We start from the raw sequence: 16,471 nt of genomic DNA on the forward strand, positions 1-16,471 counted from the left end.
GGGGGGAGGGAGGGACCAGGTGTTCTTTGCAGGGATCCTCCCATCTATAATCAGGAGAGGTTGCTGTGCAGCCCCACTTTAGAGAGAAGAAACTGAGACCCAGAAGTATGGTCTTGCCAGGTAGCTGAGATGAATCAGAGATGAGTATTTGAGTACAAGTCTTTTTTCTGGAAGGGGACCTCAGGAAGCTTCAGTAGGGAGTGGGTAGGGGAAGAAGCCAAAGAAGTGGGTGTGGCCAAGCCTGGGACCTGTGTCCGGTGCACACCTGAGAGCCTCTGTTCAGGTGCTGGGGGAGCAGTGGCCATTCATTTCAGCAGCATCCCTCTGCAGACAGCAAAGAGGCCTTGGGGCTGATAGTTGACAGGCTGGCATTCATGGAAATGGAGAGAAGGGAGTTGGGTGAACACTAATGGGGCCTCCTTCAGCCTGCACTTGGGTTTCCTTTATGAGGCCAGCATGACCCTGCTCATGAAATCAGGACTGGATACAGATGCAAAAAAGCCCAAAGAAAGCAGAACAGATCCAATCCAACAGTATATAAAACGCGTATAGAGCGCCCCCTGTAAAGGTTCAGATCCCTGGAGGCAGATTCTGAACTGGAAGCTGGGGCTCAGGGTGGGGGTGGGATGGGAGTGGAGATGCATCAGGAGGCGGTGTCAGTGGAAGCGGGGGTGCCTGAAGCCTGAACTGCACCTGCAGTGAGCTGCACCCTGAGCCTGAGGATCTGCTTTCACAGCTGGGGAGGACCTGGGCCCCCACAGAATCCATCAGGCCACCCATCTCACCACTCAGCTCCTGCCACCCAAGCTCTGCTTCACCATGATCCTAGGGGGCCACAGCTTCCGAAGCAAAAAAAAAAAGAAGGGTTAGCAGGATGACCGCAAACCCTGACACTGCAGGTGCTTCTACTGCTGGAATTCAGTGGTTCTCAACTGGGGGCAATTTTTTTCTCAAAGGTGCTGGGGAATGTCTGGAGACACTCAGTTTCTTTCTTTCTTTCTTTTTTTTTTTCTTTTTTGTTAGCAGTTAGTCTCTATTATTCTTTAAATTAAAAAAAAAAAAAAAAAAGTACGGGAGCAGCCAGACCCAGAACATCAACAGCCAAGCCTGGAGCATCCAGGCCGGGAGCTGCCAGGCTTGGAGCGGCTGGGCCCGGGGCAGTTGGGCCCAGAGCAGCCGGGTTGGAGCAGCCATGCACAGAGCAGCAGCAACTATGCTTGGAGCAGCCAGGTCAGGAGCGGCCGGGCCCGAAGCAGCCGGGCCCGGAGTGGCCGGGTCCGGAGCGGCCGGGCCCGGAGCAGCAGCTGCTAGGCTGGGAGCGGCCAGACCCGGAGCAGCCGGGCCCAGAGCAGCCGGGTCAGGTGCGGCCAGGCCCGGAGCAGCAGCAGCCACGCCCGGAGCAGCCAGGTCGGGAGCGGCAGTGGCCAGACCCGGAGCAGCTGGTTGTGGAACGGACCAGAGCAACAGAGGCCAGGCCTAGAGCAGCCAGGCCCGGAACAGCTCGCTCCTCGCCTTCCTCCGTTCCAAGGCTGCCTTTCAGACATGGCTGGAAACTTTTGGGGGAACTTGAGGGTCTGCTAAATCAAATGAGGAAGGCTTAGATCTGGATGTGTTAAATCAGTATAGCGCTGGGGTGTTGATCTGTGAGTGTCTTGTGTGGGGCCTGGATGAGGTTGGTTGATCTATTTGGAAATGTCTTTTGTGTGAAGTGTATCCTTGGGCATGTGGAGGTATTATTGATTTGAGAAAATGCTAAGTAACTGATTTACTATCTGAAAAATTTAAAGTTCTGAAAGTTTAAGGTCTCTTGCCAAAAAGAGGTTTTAAAGCTAACACCTTAATTTTAAAGGGAATGACAAGCCCTTCCCACCCAGAACAGGTAATCCAATTCCAACCAGCAGCTATGTTTAAACAATGTGTCCATTTATGGGAGGGGAGTGGACTGACTGTTCTCGGGGAAAGGGAGGAAGAGACTGAATGGATGAGGACAATGGGGGGTGGGGAGGGGGCGGAGGGTGGGGTGGGAACCTGGTGGAGGGGGGAAGAAATGAGGAACCTTTGTAATAATATGAACAATAAAGATTGATTTTTTTTTTTTAAAAGTAGTAATTAGTATGTGGCAGAGGAGGGCACCACACTAAATGGTGGGTATTCACTAGTGAGTGAAACGAACATCTTAGCCATTTAAGTTGTGGAAAGGGAGACAGAAAATGAGAAGAGGGTACCCAGGAAATATGAAAAGGAAGCGGTGACAAAAAAGGAGGCCTGAGCTGGTGAGTGAGCTGACACCTGAAAAATGAGGAAGGGCAGGCCTGAGAGAGGCAAGGGCAGGGACAGTCACAGGCTGTGGAACCTGACCTTGGGGGACCTCACTCAGGTGAGGGACGAACTGAGGAGGGCCCTGGAGATCCTCCCAGAACGGAGAGGCGCCTGGGGGTCTGTGCCTTCACACTCTCCCTCACTGCTTTCAGGTTCTGACTCAAATGTCTTCTTCACAGCAAGCCTTCCTGGTGGCTCTGTATAAAGTCTACATGACGTGTTTTACTTCTCTTGCCTCTCGCCCACCTTCCCCATGAGACTGTGAGCACCACGGCGGCTGAGATTTTTGTCTGTTCCCTGGAACACAGTAGCAGGTCATCGAACATTTGCTAAACTAATGGCACTAGGAAGGCTTAGCAGAAAGGCAGCCACGGTCGAGTTCCCCTCAGACCCACCGAACAGGCCCCACCACCCTCCAGCCAGGGATGAAAGTGACTCCCAGGCCTACGCTTGGCCAACTCTGCTCAACCCCAGTCCAGCCTTACACGGTTTCAGGTCCTCATGAGTTTCAGGGCCCCTGGCCAGCCATTTCCCACAGATCACACCACCTCCCACACCCCCCAACCTCCTGCTGCAGCCACCGCCAGCTGTCACGCTCCAGGGGGTGGGTACACCCGTGGCGTCGAAGACCAAGACCCCAGTGCGTTGGTGCAGGACCATCCCTGACCAAGACACTCAGTTTTTGCCCAAACACATCAGCCAAGTCTTGCAATCCTTTGATATGCCATGCCTCTCACTCCTTAGCCAGCCTTGCAGTTCCCAGTTGGTGGTGACTCCAAGACAGTTTTCCAAAAAAAGGAGGCATCCCTCTGCAACCACCGCCCAAGTCCTCATCCTTGAGAACTCTGACAAAGGAGGAGGAAGTGCTGAGTTACACGGATAGTGAGCGCGTGTTGTGATCCCTCCTCTGGGAGCCTGGGTTACAGTATGGACACAGTTAAAAATTTCTCACTCCTGGGAGTTTGGGAAGGCAACAATTGGCATGGTATATGTATAACACGTCAGAGGGAGGCCTGTGGCTCGGTTGGTTGGAGCATCATCCTGTGTATCTAAGGGTTGTGGGTTCGATTCCTGATCAGGGCACATACCCAGATTTTGGGTTCAATCCCCAGGCAGGGCATATATGGGAGACAACTGACCCATGTTTCTCACAATGATGATATTTATCTCTCTCTCTCCCTTATCCTTAAATCGATAAAAAAAAGATTTAATAATAATAATAATAATAATAATAATAAACATGTCAGAGAGCGAGGTGGGGAAATGCAGCCGAAGTTGAGGGGGCCAGGGCTGCAATGTCAGGGTCAGAGAAAGGCCTGTATGAAAATGACATTCCAGTAAAGACATGAAGAAGGTGAGGGCATGAGTGTGTGAGAACTGGGACAGGGGTGGTCCAGGCAGAGAGAAGAGCCAGTACGAAGGTATGAAGGTACAAAGGCAGCGCCTGGCAGAGTGCAGGAAGGACAGGGAGGCCTGTGTGTGGAGCTGAGTGAATGTGGGGGAGAGAGGATGTGAGCCAGGGGGTGGACCATGCAGGTATCTGGAGGGTGTGGTAAGGACTTCGGCTTTTCCTTGGATAAGGTTTGTCAATAGGGAGGAAGGGACTGATCAAAGGTTTGCTAAGAGGCCTATAGAGCTGTTGGGGACCGGGATCTCAGAATCTGCTTATCGGTGACTCAGCTGTTTGAAGAATGTGGTGTGGCCTGAGGCCTGGGGGCGGGGCAGTCCTGGGCTTGCTCTGCACCTGGCATCCCTCCCCCTGAGCCAGCAGGTGGTGAAACAGGTGCTCAGAGGCTGTCCCTGGCCCCTGCCCTGGTCAGCTCACCAGGGAGTACAGGTAGGGACCATACATACCTGTCTCCCCAGGTAGAGACAGACCTTTAGCCCCTCAGACTTGTTTTATGCTTTTTATTATTTTTTAAAATATATTTTTATTGATTTCAGAGAGGAAGGGAGAGGGAGAGAGACAGAAACATCCATGATAAGAGAGAACCGTGGATCGGCTGCCTCCTGCATACCCGCTACGGGGGATCGAGCCTGTAACCTGGGCATGTGCCCTGACCGGAAATCGAACCTGTGACCTCCTGGTTCATAGGTGGATGCTGAACCACTGAGCATACTGTTTGTTTTATTTTTAAATTTACAGAAAAGTGTAACTAGTGACTCGGAGCTACTAAGGCAACAGGGCCAGCCCCTCCCAGTCACTCCCCACCCTCAACGGTATCTCTGTCCTTTCCTATCTGACTCAGCGCTGTGTCTGAGACTCACCCTACTGTGGGTCTTTTACTGATAATTTTAAAGAATTATCAGTACTTTGCTCTTTTTCATTGGTGGATAGCATTTCATTCTGTGGGTAGGCCAGAATTTATTTGCCCCATTCCACTGTTGATAGGCATTTGAGTAGTTTCCCATTTTTGGGTTATTATGACTAAAGCTGCTAGGAACATTCTAGAACTGACCTTTGGTGAGTGCATCTCTCATTTCTCAGAGATTGGAGAGTGTAGGGTAAGCCTGTGAGTCTTCTGGGGTGACCATAACAAATCACCACACACTGGATGGGGGTGGGGAGAGGGGGCTTGAAACAACAAAGGTTTAGTCTCTCACATTATGGAGGCCAGAAGTCAGTGTTAAAGGGCTACGCTCCCTCCTGCGACTCCAGGGAGGGTCCTTCCTGCCTGTTCCAGCTTCTGAGGACTCTAGCCTCCCTTGGCTTGTGGTCTCATCACCCCAGTCTCTGCCTCCATTGTCACATGGCCCTTTTCTCTGTCTCACCTTGCACGTCTCTTATGAGGATACTTGTCATTGGATTTAGTGCCCACCCAGGTAATCCAGGATGATCTTGAGACACTTGATTATATCTGCCAGGATCCCTTTTCCATTCACAGATTCTGGGGGTTGGGACTTGGACATATCTAACTTGCTCCTGTGGTTTTTGCTCATCTGTAGCAGACATGGCCGAACTGTTTTCCAAAGTGGTCCTGCCGGCCACAGCTAAGCCTGTGGGCTCTCCAACGGCCCAGGGCTTTCTGCGGCTCTGTAAGTGGACATGTGTCCTCCCACGGCTCAGCCGTCGGGTACAGGGTCAGTGAGAGAAGGGCAGATGATGGGGTGATGCCCTCTGCAGAGAATTAGAAAGGAAAAACATGACAGACCCCAGAGCTGGCGTTCAGAAATAGTGTTGAAAACAATCTTTTGTGGGGCTAATGAAAGAATTACAATTACTGTCATTTTACTAATATGGATGCAAGTTTCAAACATGCCTGTTTTAATTCATCTTTTAATAAACATCACCATCTGTGGGAAGTCAATTTGGAGAATAACCAGTTCTGGACAAGCAAGGATGTGCCACCTGTGCTGCTTCCAGAGGAGGGTCCTGCCTGTACCCATTTGCTGTCACTCCGGGCAGCGTGTGCGTCTAACCCAGAGGGGCTCTGACTATCCCTGCGGGGACACAGTAACGGATGAAAAGGGGCTGGGGGCTGTGGCGAGGGAAAAACAGGACAATTCACCTTGTTTCTGTCATTCCATGTAACCACCCGGAGTTAATAGGATTTCCAGGTAAAACGGCAAAGTACAAACGGTAGTGCCATCCTGAACCACCATGCTGTTGAATTTGAACATCTTTAGAATTGCAATGTTTTCTTCTCTCTTTAAATGGTTAGACTGCTTTAAAAATACAGAGCAAATCTAAACCATGTGATGTTTATGGGGCAGTGTTACAAGATCATTGCAGGAGGAGCTGTGAAGGGGCTGGGAAAGTCACTGCTCGGTGGCCACAGGCCATCCTGCCTGGTGGAGGCGCTCGGGAGGAGCAAGCGCCTCTCGTCAGCCAGCCCAGGTGATTGGGGATTAGGAGCTCTTGGGCTAAAGCCTGAGTCTCTCATTCCCAGACATATCCCCATACTGCATGGAGGCCGAGGGGACAACCTCAGGCTAATGGTGGGAAGAATGGAGCCGTAAGTGGGAGCTGGTGTAAGGCTGGTGGGTGGGGAGAGGCATTCCTGAGGAAGGCAAGTGCAGAAGAGAGAAGCGGTGTGGAGGAGATACATAAGCATAGGGTCCTTCAGAACTGCAGGTAATCAGTGCCTTGACTACCTTTACCCCATCCTGCCACCAGTGGGCGCCCAGGCCCCACACCTCCCTCCAGAACCGCACCCCACTTTGCCCATGAGACTTGGAACTCTGAGGTTTCTCCAGCTTCTGCACTCATTGCAGATGACAGAGCCAGGCCTGGGATGGTGTAAGCACTGCTGAGCCCCTGGCATACAGTAGGCACTCAATAAATACCCATTGGAGGAATGCATGAGTGAGCTGAGGGGCTAGGGAGGGGATCCAGAAGAGTGTGATTCCCATGGTCAGAGCCAGGGCTGAAAGGGTTCTCACAGATGGGGAAGGTAAGGCCAGGAGAGCGGAGCAGTCTGGCCTCAGGCCCATCCAGCTCTGAGACCTGCACATTGTGTGCCCCTTGCCCACTGCCAGTATCCATGCTACCGGGCAAAACACAGCCATGATGGTACAGAAGAGCAGATCGTCCCAAAATGACAGTGTGGGCCACTCCACCCAGAATGGGGAGGCAGAAGACGGCGCCCCCAGAGTGGGGAGGGTTTGCTGAGCCACCCCACTCCCACACACCCTCATTCTCACATGACTGGTGTCTGCGCTCTGGCTCCAGAAGAATAAACAAAGAGAATCTATCTGTGATGACGCAGGGAGATGAGGATAGCCTGAGGGCAGGGGCTCTGACTGCTTCCTTTGCTGGGGAGGCCTGAGGTGAATGTGCGGCTTCCAAGGAGGCATGGGACCTATAAAAGCCATGTTTACCCTATACTCACCCCCCCGCCCCTCATATATTCAGTCCTCACCTCCCACAAAGTGTCAGACATTCTGAGGGGAGGAAGGGAATGGACCAGGTGGAGGGGATGTGGTTTGTGAGATCACGTGTACACGCTGTAAGAGCACAGGTGTGGATCCGACTACCAGTGCATCCTCACATTTCTGTGGCCGAGTGTGCCCTTGTTTTAAAAAACTGCTTGTAAAAATTAAGTAGAAATATAAAAGGGGTGAACAGCAGCGTGGATTGCAAGAAACCCTTGTAGAATTGCTGAGGCTGTTAAAATTGTCTTTGAATAGTCATGGGGTTATAAAGTAAACCATAGGGAATATAGTTAATAATATTGTGATAACTATGTATGATGGTAACTGTGTACTGGAAATATCAAAGGGAGCACTATGGAAGTATATGATTGTCTAACCACTAAGCTGTACACCAGAAATCAATACAAAACTGAAAGAGAAAAGATGCTCCCTGAGCCTCCTGGGAGTCAGCACAAAGGGGAAATGAGTATGTTACTGTGCCTAGGTAGGCATGTTTTCTAGTGAGTATGTCTGTTTGTGGCACTGTCTCTGAATACATTTTGGTGTATGGGTAAGTGGCAGCAAGAAGAGAGAGCACAGTTTTAGGGAGTTAAACAGTGATGAGCTTCCTGGTGGCCAAGGCAAGAAGGGAAACTGATACTTTACAATGTCTCCTTAGGCATGTCTTCCTATGGGCACTGCTTGCTTGTGAGAGTGTCTCTAAGCAAGTGAGTGTTTGGCAAGGGGAATACAAGAAAAAGTTTTTGAGTAAAAGATAGCTATGAGTTTCCTGGCAGTCAGGGTGAGAGAAAAAATCAGAGTTAAAGAAGCAATTCAGTGTGTTCTCATCAGCGCCTGCCTACAGTGCAAGTGGATCTGACTGACTGTACACAAAGGTGAATAAGTGTGTATGAGGGAGAGGTGCATAGCTGTGGTGGGAGACAGTTCTGAGATCCTCGGAAGCCAGGCAAGAGAGGAAAGAGGTTGAGTTTGAGCCAGGTCAGGCACGTCTCTCTTGCTGTGTGTGGTGCGGTCTTGTCTGGGGGCTCAGACAGGGCAGTGCCTGGCAGCCAGGCGTACACGGCTGTCCTCGGCGGGGCTCCAGGGCCGGGCGTAGCCAGCATGGGGTAGCAGCAGCCGGTCCTGAGTGCCATCGGGGCTGACAAGGCGCTGGGCAGCCAGCAGGTACTCTCGATGGAGGGCCATTGGTGGGCAGGGGCAGCGGCCAGGTGCCCACACATACTCGAGGGACTGCAGTGGCGAGCGGTTCTTGTAGACAAGCTGCACACGCACCTCATAGCGGGTCTCCTGGGCCTGGCGGAGGTGGCCCAGCACTCGAGCCCGGAACACTGTGGGCAGGGTGGTGCTGAGGCCAATTGGATGGTCCAATCTGGACACCCCGTCATGCACCCCGTTGCCATATGAGGAAACTTGGGGTCAGGTAGGACATGGGGGGCCCCTAGGGACTGTGCAGAGGGTACTGGGGTCAAGATCAGGTCAGGATCAATGAGGATTTAGAGGTCAAATTAGAGCAAAGGGCCAAATCAAGAAGTCAAATTAGGGCCAGAAGGGGTCAAGTTGGAGTCGGATCAAGGACTCAAGAGTAAAGTCAAAGCAGGGTCAGATGTCAACAGGAAAGTAGCCAAGTTTAGGTCAATTAGGGGCCAGGTGAGGGTTGGGGGAAAGGATCTCTCACCAAAGTCACTGCCGCAATAGTGGAGCAGCCGGTGGGCACGACCACGGGTGTCGGGGCAGGGTGGGCAGGGATCTGTGAGATAGTGCAGTTAGGGCACAGGCCCCACCTCCCTGCTTGCCCCCACAGTGGCTATTCCCTGCTCACCTGGGGTGGGGTTTGGGGTCCGTGTGGGGAAAGCAGCCCGGGCTTCCTGGGACTCAAGGGACTGGGGCTCCACCTCCAGAGGCCGCGGCTGCCTCAGGGACCAGCCCAGGGCCTGGGCCTGTTCCTGGAAGGGGCCATAGCGCTCCCTGGGGAGCCAGAACTCGAACTCAACGCCGGGATTGGGCTCCTGCAGGAGGACCTAGGGAGAAGGCCACACACTAGGGAGCCGGAATCAGAACTGATGGCCCAGCCTCCACCCTCTGGCCTTTCTCCTCTGGCTCTCTATCACACCCTGGCCCCTCTGACTCTAATCCAATCTCACCCTCTGACTCCTTCCTAGCTTCCCCACTCTCACTCTCCATCCTGACTCCCCTACCCCGTGCCCAGCCTCCCCTAGGTCCTTTAATTCCTGCCGCCACCACCACGTGCCCAGCCGCCCCCTGGAGGCCCGGCACGCACCTGCAGGACCAAGTCCTGGGACGTGGGTCCGGCTGCGCGCAGCGTCTCCTCTGGCCCTGCAGCGCGGGTGTAGACCACGCGGGTGCCCGCCGCCTCGTACGTCCCGGACGGGCTGATCTCCCCGTTGCCGTTGAGCACGTAGCGCCCGTCGCCCCCAATCAGCGCTGCAAGGGAAGGGTCAGCCTAGGCTCCCGGGAACCCGACCCTGCGTGCCCCTCCTCCGGCCGCAGTCTCCCGGCTTCGCCGAGGCGGCCAGGAGGGCGCCTCCCCCCTCGGGCCCTCTGAGGTACCCAGGTGGTTGCGGCTCCGGTGGGCGGCGTAGATGTGCCTGGCGCCCTCAGGGATCAGAGTCACGTTCCAGTATCCCGCGAAGGCTCCTGGGAGGGAGGGAGGAGGTTGTTGCGGTGCGGGGGGCGGGTTTTTTGAGGGATGCTTTGAGGATTAAATGAGATACTGAGGCTAAGGAGATTAGCCTTGGTACTAGTACCCCCGAAACGGCCCGTCAACGTTTGGAGCTAAGGTTAGGTATTATCGCTTAAATGAAGCATCGAAAGAGTGAGAACCACATCTGTCTAGGAAGGGCGGGACGATCTGACAGTGGCCAATCAGAATGAGGAACGGGAGGGGGCGGTGCCGCAGACTGCCCAATCAGCACTGGAATCACTCCAGGGCCTGCGGCTTCTTAAAGGGCCGGCTCTGGGAGAGCGGAGAGGGCGGGGCGAGAGGTCACCGGTGTCACGGAACACGCGCTGCACGAAGAGGCACGAGTCGTTGGTGCCGCCGCAGCGACCGCAGTGGTCCTCGCGGGCGTCCGAGCCCATCAAACCGTCACAGCCGGCGTTCTAAAGGGATGGGGGAGACACTTGTCATAGAGAGGCCCCTGCCCCAGCCGGGTCCTTGGCCTGGGATGGGGGGCGGAATCTGAGAACTAGGAGGCGGGGCCTAGAGACGAGGGTGGGATCCTGAAATAAAAGAGATGGGACCTGGGGATAAAAGGGTGGGCCCAGGAGGGACCTGGGTGAGGCCTAAGGAGAGGTGGGAGGCCTGTGGGAAAGGGAGGGGTAATGGAACAAAAGGAATGGGGGCTTAGCGGGTCTTGAGAGCGAAGGGCGGACTTTGGAGGGAAGCTTGGAGTGGAGTTTATGGAGAGGCGTGGCCCGGTGGGAGGGGCGGGGCTAGGAGAGGGCGGGACCTAAAACTAAATGAATTCGGCCTGGGGTGGGGTGGGATGGGGTGGGCTGGGCGGGTCTTGGCAGTCCTTACCAGGCAGCGGCCAGCCACGCAGAGTCCCTGGCTACCCCAGCTGCAGGGAGTACCGTCCAGGACGCGGCCAAAGCTGTGGTAGAAGGCATGTCCCACGGCCAGGCAGTTGAGGTCGCACTGGTTGGGCGCTGGGGTGGAAGGACAGAGTGGACCAGGGGTCTTCTATCCCAGTTACAGCCCCTTCCCTTCCTGCTAGCCTCCCAGAGAGAGCCATCCCCTTAGGCAAATGGGGCCCAGAGACTCAGCCAAAACCGCACATGGAGGTTGAAGCAGAGCCAGGACTGGGCTTAAGCATTTTGCCTCCAGCTTTCTGACTCTCGTAGGCAAATATCCTGTGCCTGCATGCATGCATGCATGCATTCATTCCACAAATACTCAAATAACCATTTCCAGACATGATTCTAGGCTCAGCGTTGAGCAGAACTGCACCCAGCAGGTGCCCAATAAAAAAGTGTTTGTCCAGCCGAAACTGGTTTGGCTCAGTGGATAGAGCGTCAGCCTGGGGACTGAAGGGTCCCAGATTCGATTCTGGTCAGGGGCATGTACATTGGTTGCGAGCACATCCCCAGTAGGGGGTGTGCAGGAGGCAGCTGTTCAATGTTTCTCTCTCATCGATGTTTCTAACTCTCTATCCCTCTCCCTTCCTTCCTGTAAAAAATCAATCAAAATATATATATTTTTAAAAAATGTTTGTCCAATGCTGACTGGGTCCCACGTAGCATGTGTCTTTACCCCCCCAGGACTCAGTTTCCCCTTCTGCTTGGCAGCAGGGCACAATGAGCAATCCAATCACTCCAGCTCATAGCTTTGATTCCTGCTCCTCCCATCTCCCTCAGCTTGGCTGACCCAGCCTGGAACAGAGCCCAGCTGGCCCTGGTGGGCTAATTCTTAGGGCAAAGGGGGAAAAAACACAAACACGATGAGGTTTACAAATGGAACTTTCTTCATTCTAGGCTTTTCTTACCTGTGTCTGCCCTCACGTGGCATCTGAAGCTGCCTGTCTCCCTTAAACCTGGAGACATGCTGCCCCCAGCACGCAGTTATATAACTCACTATTTTCAGCTAAACACTGGCAACATTTTCTGCTACCAAGATAAGTTTGAGAACTGCTGGCCTCTGGATTCCCCCTGAGTAAATCTTCAGTCTGGTGTTCAGCCCCGTGCAGAATAGACCCGGCCTCCCCCTGCCTCTGCTTTACACCTCACACGTGCTCTTTCCCCTTCCCTTCACCAACTCTTACATATCCTTCAAAGCCCAAGTGCTAATGCCTGCTTCTCCTTACAACCCTCCAAGTCCCCCTTCCTTCTTAGCAGCCCCTTCTCCCTGCCAGCTCTGAGTTGTTTCCTCTGGACCAACAGGAGGGCAGGCTACTCACCGCCATAGAAGGGCACCCACTGGTAAGTCTTCTGGGGGCCCAGGACAGGGTGGCCATTGTAGAGGGCACACTGGAGGTCTCGGAAGGGCACGGCTCCCGGGGGACAGTCCTAGGGACAGAGATGGGTGGTTCAGAGGCTGGGACAGACCCAGGGGAGTCCAGAAAAGCTGGCAGGGTGGCAGACACATTCGGGGGCATGAGTGGGGAAGCAGCAGGGCTTCCGGGCAGGCTCGAGGGTCTGGGAGGTGGACAGAACTTACTGGCAACCGGCAGAGGCGGTACTCGTGGGAGTCCCCCCAGCACAGCTCTTCACTGGGGAGCCTATGAGGAGCGGGGTGGCCAGAGTGTGGTCAGGTTTCCCAGCAACCTCCCTCCCAGAGCCCGCCTGCTCCCCCCTCACCCCCCACCCCAACCCTACCCACATTCCAGGTGCATTCGTAGGAATAAAAGGCACAGCATGTGTGGGCAGGTCAAGGGTGTGGCGAGGGGCTGGGCCTGGCTGGCAGGCGGGAAGGGTCAGGAACCCCCTGGCACCCGCTCAGCCGAGCCGGCCTCGGGCTCACTGCTCACCGGATGCAGCGCCGGCTGCGCACGGAGAGCCCCTGCCCACAGGAGCTGGAGCAGTGGCTCCAGGAGCCCCACGGTGTCCACTCTCCTGGACCCTACTTGGAGAGAGAAGCATGGTCAGCATGGAGGGGAGGCTGGCAACCCCCACATGGCTCCTGGATCTCCATGCCCAATGCCCCCTGGGCTCATGGCCCCCCTTACCTGAGCACTGCCCCCCAAACCACAGTTCAGGAGGGTCCATAGCAGGAGCAGGAGGTTCCAGAGGGGGTGGGGTCTGGGGAAGCAGAGAGAGTCTTTGCAGGGAAGGTGTGAGCAGGCCAGGGGCTGAACCCCAGCTCTGCCCTGACTGTGTGATTTGGGACAGTAACTTAACTTCCCTGAGCTGCCCCTTCTTACATCTGAAAAACGTATTCATAATACAGCACCCCTCACAGGAAAATTTTGAGGGGTCCTTCGGATCAGATAAGAAAAACAGGAGGCACAGAGTCTGGAATGCAGATGAAGAGTCCAAATTATTATTGTTAATTATTATTATTGGTTGTCTATTGTCTTATGATGCACACAGTAAGTGCTTAATCAGTGTCTGATGACAGAACAAATCCTTCCAGGATAAGTGCACAAGCGTCTCCAGGGTCAGGGCTCCTCACCGCTCTCTCTACCATCATTGCTTCTACCTTCCCGTGCGGCCAGGGGCCAGCCACTCCACTTCCCCAGGTCTGTTTCCCCATCTGTGCACTGGGGACCAGCTGGGGTCAGTCCGGGACGCTGAGAGCTTGCCGAGGGAGCAGGCCCTGGGGGCTGGGTCAGGGACCAGGTCCCTTCAGGGCTCCACCCGATCCCAAACCCCAGGCAGTGGGCGTCCCCATGTGGGGAGGGCAGAAAGGAATAGCCTGGCCCTGGGCCGGCCAGCCCCTCACGGCCTCAGGAGCAGAGGGTGCGGGAGGGAGCAGGGTGGTCTGGGAGGGGAAAAGGGCCCCTGATGAGGATGATGCAGAAAATAGGGAGTCCGCTGGGGTGGGGGGACTGGGCTGGCAACTCTGCCTCCCCAGGTCTCAATTTCCCCATCTGTCAGGAGAAATAGAAAGCCGTTGCCATCCACAGCCTCCGTGTGACCATGGCATTGGCAGAGGAAGGAAGAGGGAAGTGGCCACCTGGTGAGCAGAGCCAGGGAGCCCAGCGGGCAGCGGTGCCCAAAGAACACGCAGGACAGACGGGAGCCCTCCGCCCCGCGCTCCTGGGCGCTGGGTGGGCGAAGGCTGGACCTCATGGGACCTATGGCCCCTTGTGAGCCTCAGTTTCCCTGGATCTCAGGCCCTCCTGGCTATGACATGGGGGCACGAAGGGTCTGGTGCTGAGGTGGCCCCAGAGCCATGCCTGCCTGTGGCATCTGAGCCCCTTTCTGAACCCAGGGCCCTGGCTGGCCCAGGAAGCAGGGAGTTGGGGGGGAGGGCAAAGATAGGAGAGGGGGGTTGGTCTTCTGAACCCCTTCCTGACTCAGCACTGAGGTGAGGATCCAGGCGATGGAAAGTAAGGAGCCCCCTCCCCAAAGAGCAGGAGGACACTGACACCCAGTTTTGGTTGAACTCCTGACTGAGGGTGTGATCTCAGGGCAAGCCACGCCTCTGTGCCTCAGTTTCCCCAGGAAGAAGTGGGATGAGCTTTCTCCCACCCTGCGGATGGGTGCCTCACCGTCCTTCCCCCCCACCCCCCCCATCCTCCAGGAGACCCAGGAGGCACGGACCGGAACAGCGGGGTGCAGGGGGGAGGAGAGGGGTGTAGGAAGAGGGGCTTACCGGCGACGGAGAGCGCTGGCGGTGCGTCCCGGCTCTCCCGGCCGCTCCAGGATGAGCGGAAGCGGCGGGGCCCTCGGAGGGGAGCGGGGGGACCCCAGGGCGGCCACTTCCACCCGGCCTCCCGGGGCACGCCCAGCCCGGGGTCCGGAGGGGCGGCGGCCCCGCGCGCCCTCCTGAGGCCGCGGAGCGCTGCCGCGCGGGTCTGCGGCGGAGGACTGCCCCGCGCGGGCCCGGGCTCCCCAGAACTCCGGTCTGGTGTCTGAGAGTCCATGTCCCGGTGACCTTGGGAAGCCCAGGGCGGGAGCGCCGCGAGGCTCCTGGCCGTCCTCACCCCGACCCCGGGGCTGCTATTCCGGGCGCCGCGCTCAGGGCCGGGGAATGTGCGCACCCAGGTCGCCCTGCCCGGTTCCGCGAGCCCGGCCCCTGCCTCCGCTCCCCCGACGCGCGGATCGCGTCCCCGCGACGGCTCCTGCCCCGCTCCCCGGCCCGTCCTCCAAGGTCAGCCCGCTCGGGAGCCCGCCCGCTGGCGCTCCGATCCCGGGGCTCCCGCCGCGCGTCCGGGCCACCCCGAGTGCAGGGCCCCGCGCGCCGAGGAGAAGCTCAGCGCCAGGGGTTGGCCGCGAGGGGCGGAGAGCCCACTCCCGGCGGCGCATTTCCGGGCGCTGCTGTCACCGGAGGACGAACCCCACCCCGCTCCCGCCTCCCCGCCGGGCCCCCGCACTGTGAGCCGCGGCTTCCGAGCCAGACCCGGGTCCAGAGTTCCCGATTCTGCTTGGCCGTGCCCTCACCCTCTCCGACCTCAACTTTCCCATTCGGGCAAGCGGGGCACCGCGACCCCTTCAGCTGGAATCCAGCTCTTTGCGCGGATCGGGGTTATTCTGGGGCTCCGCCACCGCACCCTCTCCAGGGAGCCGCCTGCCCCCGCCCACAGGCGTCCTCCGCCCGCCCCTCCCCCGGCTCCTCACTGTCACCCACGTGACGGGTAGGTCGAGGAAATGGGGCGCCAAGGGGGCCATGGGGGGACTGCTCCTCTGCCCCCAGGCTCCAGCCGGACTCAGCTTGAGGGTCTTCTCTTCCTGGAAGCCCACGTGGGCCTCCCAGCCCTGACCACAGGGAGAGAGGGGTTGCATGTCCACACTCCAGCCTGAAGCAGCTCAAAACAGAGCCACCCAATGCCATGTAGTCCTTCAATGTTTATTGAGAACCTACTATGTGCCAACACACTGGTGAACCACCCAGCCAGTCAGGCTAGTGAGGGAGGCAGCCCCTGGGTAGGTATCACCTTACCTTGAGATCAGGTGCTCTGAGGACACAGCCCAGGTCCACTGCAGATGTGGGGGGCGTCAGGAAGGCCCTCGTTGAGGAGGTGAACGCCACAGGAAGGGGCGGGAGGAAGGGCAGCCCAGGCAGAGGGCACATTCAGTGCAAAGGCCTGGAGTCTGGACTACGAGAATCAAGTTGGGAGGTGGAGTGGGTGGGGCAAGTGGCCTGAGTGGGGGAGGGATGAGGTCAGAGGCAGGAAAGGAGCTCTGGGAGGTGGGAGAGCGATCTAGCTTTGGGAAATCTACCCCTGGCTGCCATGGGGGAAAGGGGTGGGCAGGAAAGTGGTGAGAGGCAGCAGTGGTTGTTCTGGGCAGGGGCTGAGCCAGGGTGTCGTGGGGGGGAGAGCAGGGTGGCTCCCAGTGTTTGGGAGTGGAGTCTGCAAGAGTTGCTGCTGGATCCCATGGGGAAGGTTTGACGCTTGGCCTGAGTGGCTAGTGAGGGCGGTGGCCATGTACTGAGGGGGGAGAGCGAGTCCAGTGGTCACTTCTGAATGGCTCTGCAGTGAGATGCCTGTGAGTCACCGGGAAGAGGCTGGGAACCCAGGGGTCATGTTGTTGGGAGGAGGTGAACAAGTGGGTGTCCTCAGCACATGAGGACGTTTAGTGTCATGGATGAGGTCACGGGACAGAAAGGGGCAGGGGGTGGAGAACAGGTGGGTGTGGGGTCCCAGAGGTCACA

General features: G+C 56.7%; 1 protein-coding gene across 1 annotated transcript; it reads right to left on the reverse strand.

Annotated features, from left to right (window-relative positions):
- Positions 1-5,563: 5,563 nt before the first annotated feature.
- On the reverse strand, positions 5,564-15,367 carry ADAMTSL5 (ADAMTS like 5). Its single transcript, XM_084883589.1, has 10 exons — positions 14,471-15,367; positions 12,681-12,772; positions 12,111-12,219; positions 10,736-10,863; positions 10,203-10,314; positions 9,763-9,849; positions 9,473-9,636; positions 9,014-9,212; positions 8,870-8,941; positions 5,564-8,522 (listed from the first exon to the last, which is right to left on the reverse strand). Exons 1-10 carry the CDS (start codon positions 14,739-14,741, stop codon positions 8,221-8,223), a joined length of 1,536 nt encoding a protein of 511 aa, XP_084739715.1. The 5' UTR covers positions 14,742-15,367; the 3' UTR covers positions 5,564-8,220.
- Positions 15,368-16,471: the final 1,104 nt, after the last annotated feature.

The sequence above is a fragment of the Pipistrellus hanaki genome (assembly GCF_964339955.1).
Source record: "Pipistrellus hanaki genome assembly, chromosome: 5".
NCBI lineage: Eukaryota > Metazoa > Chordata > Mammalia > Chiroptera > Vespertilionidae > Pipistrellus > Pipistrellus hanaki.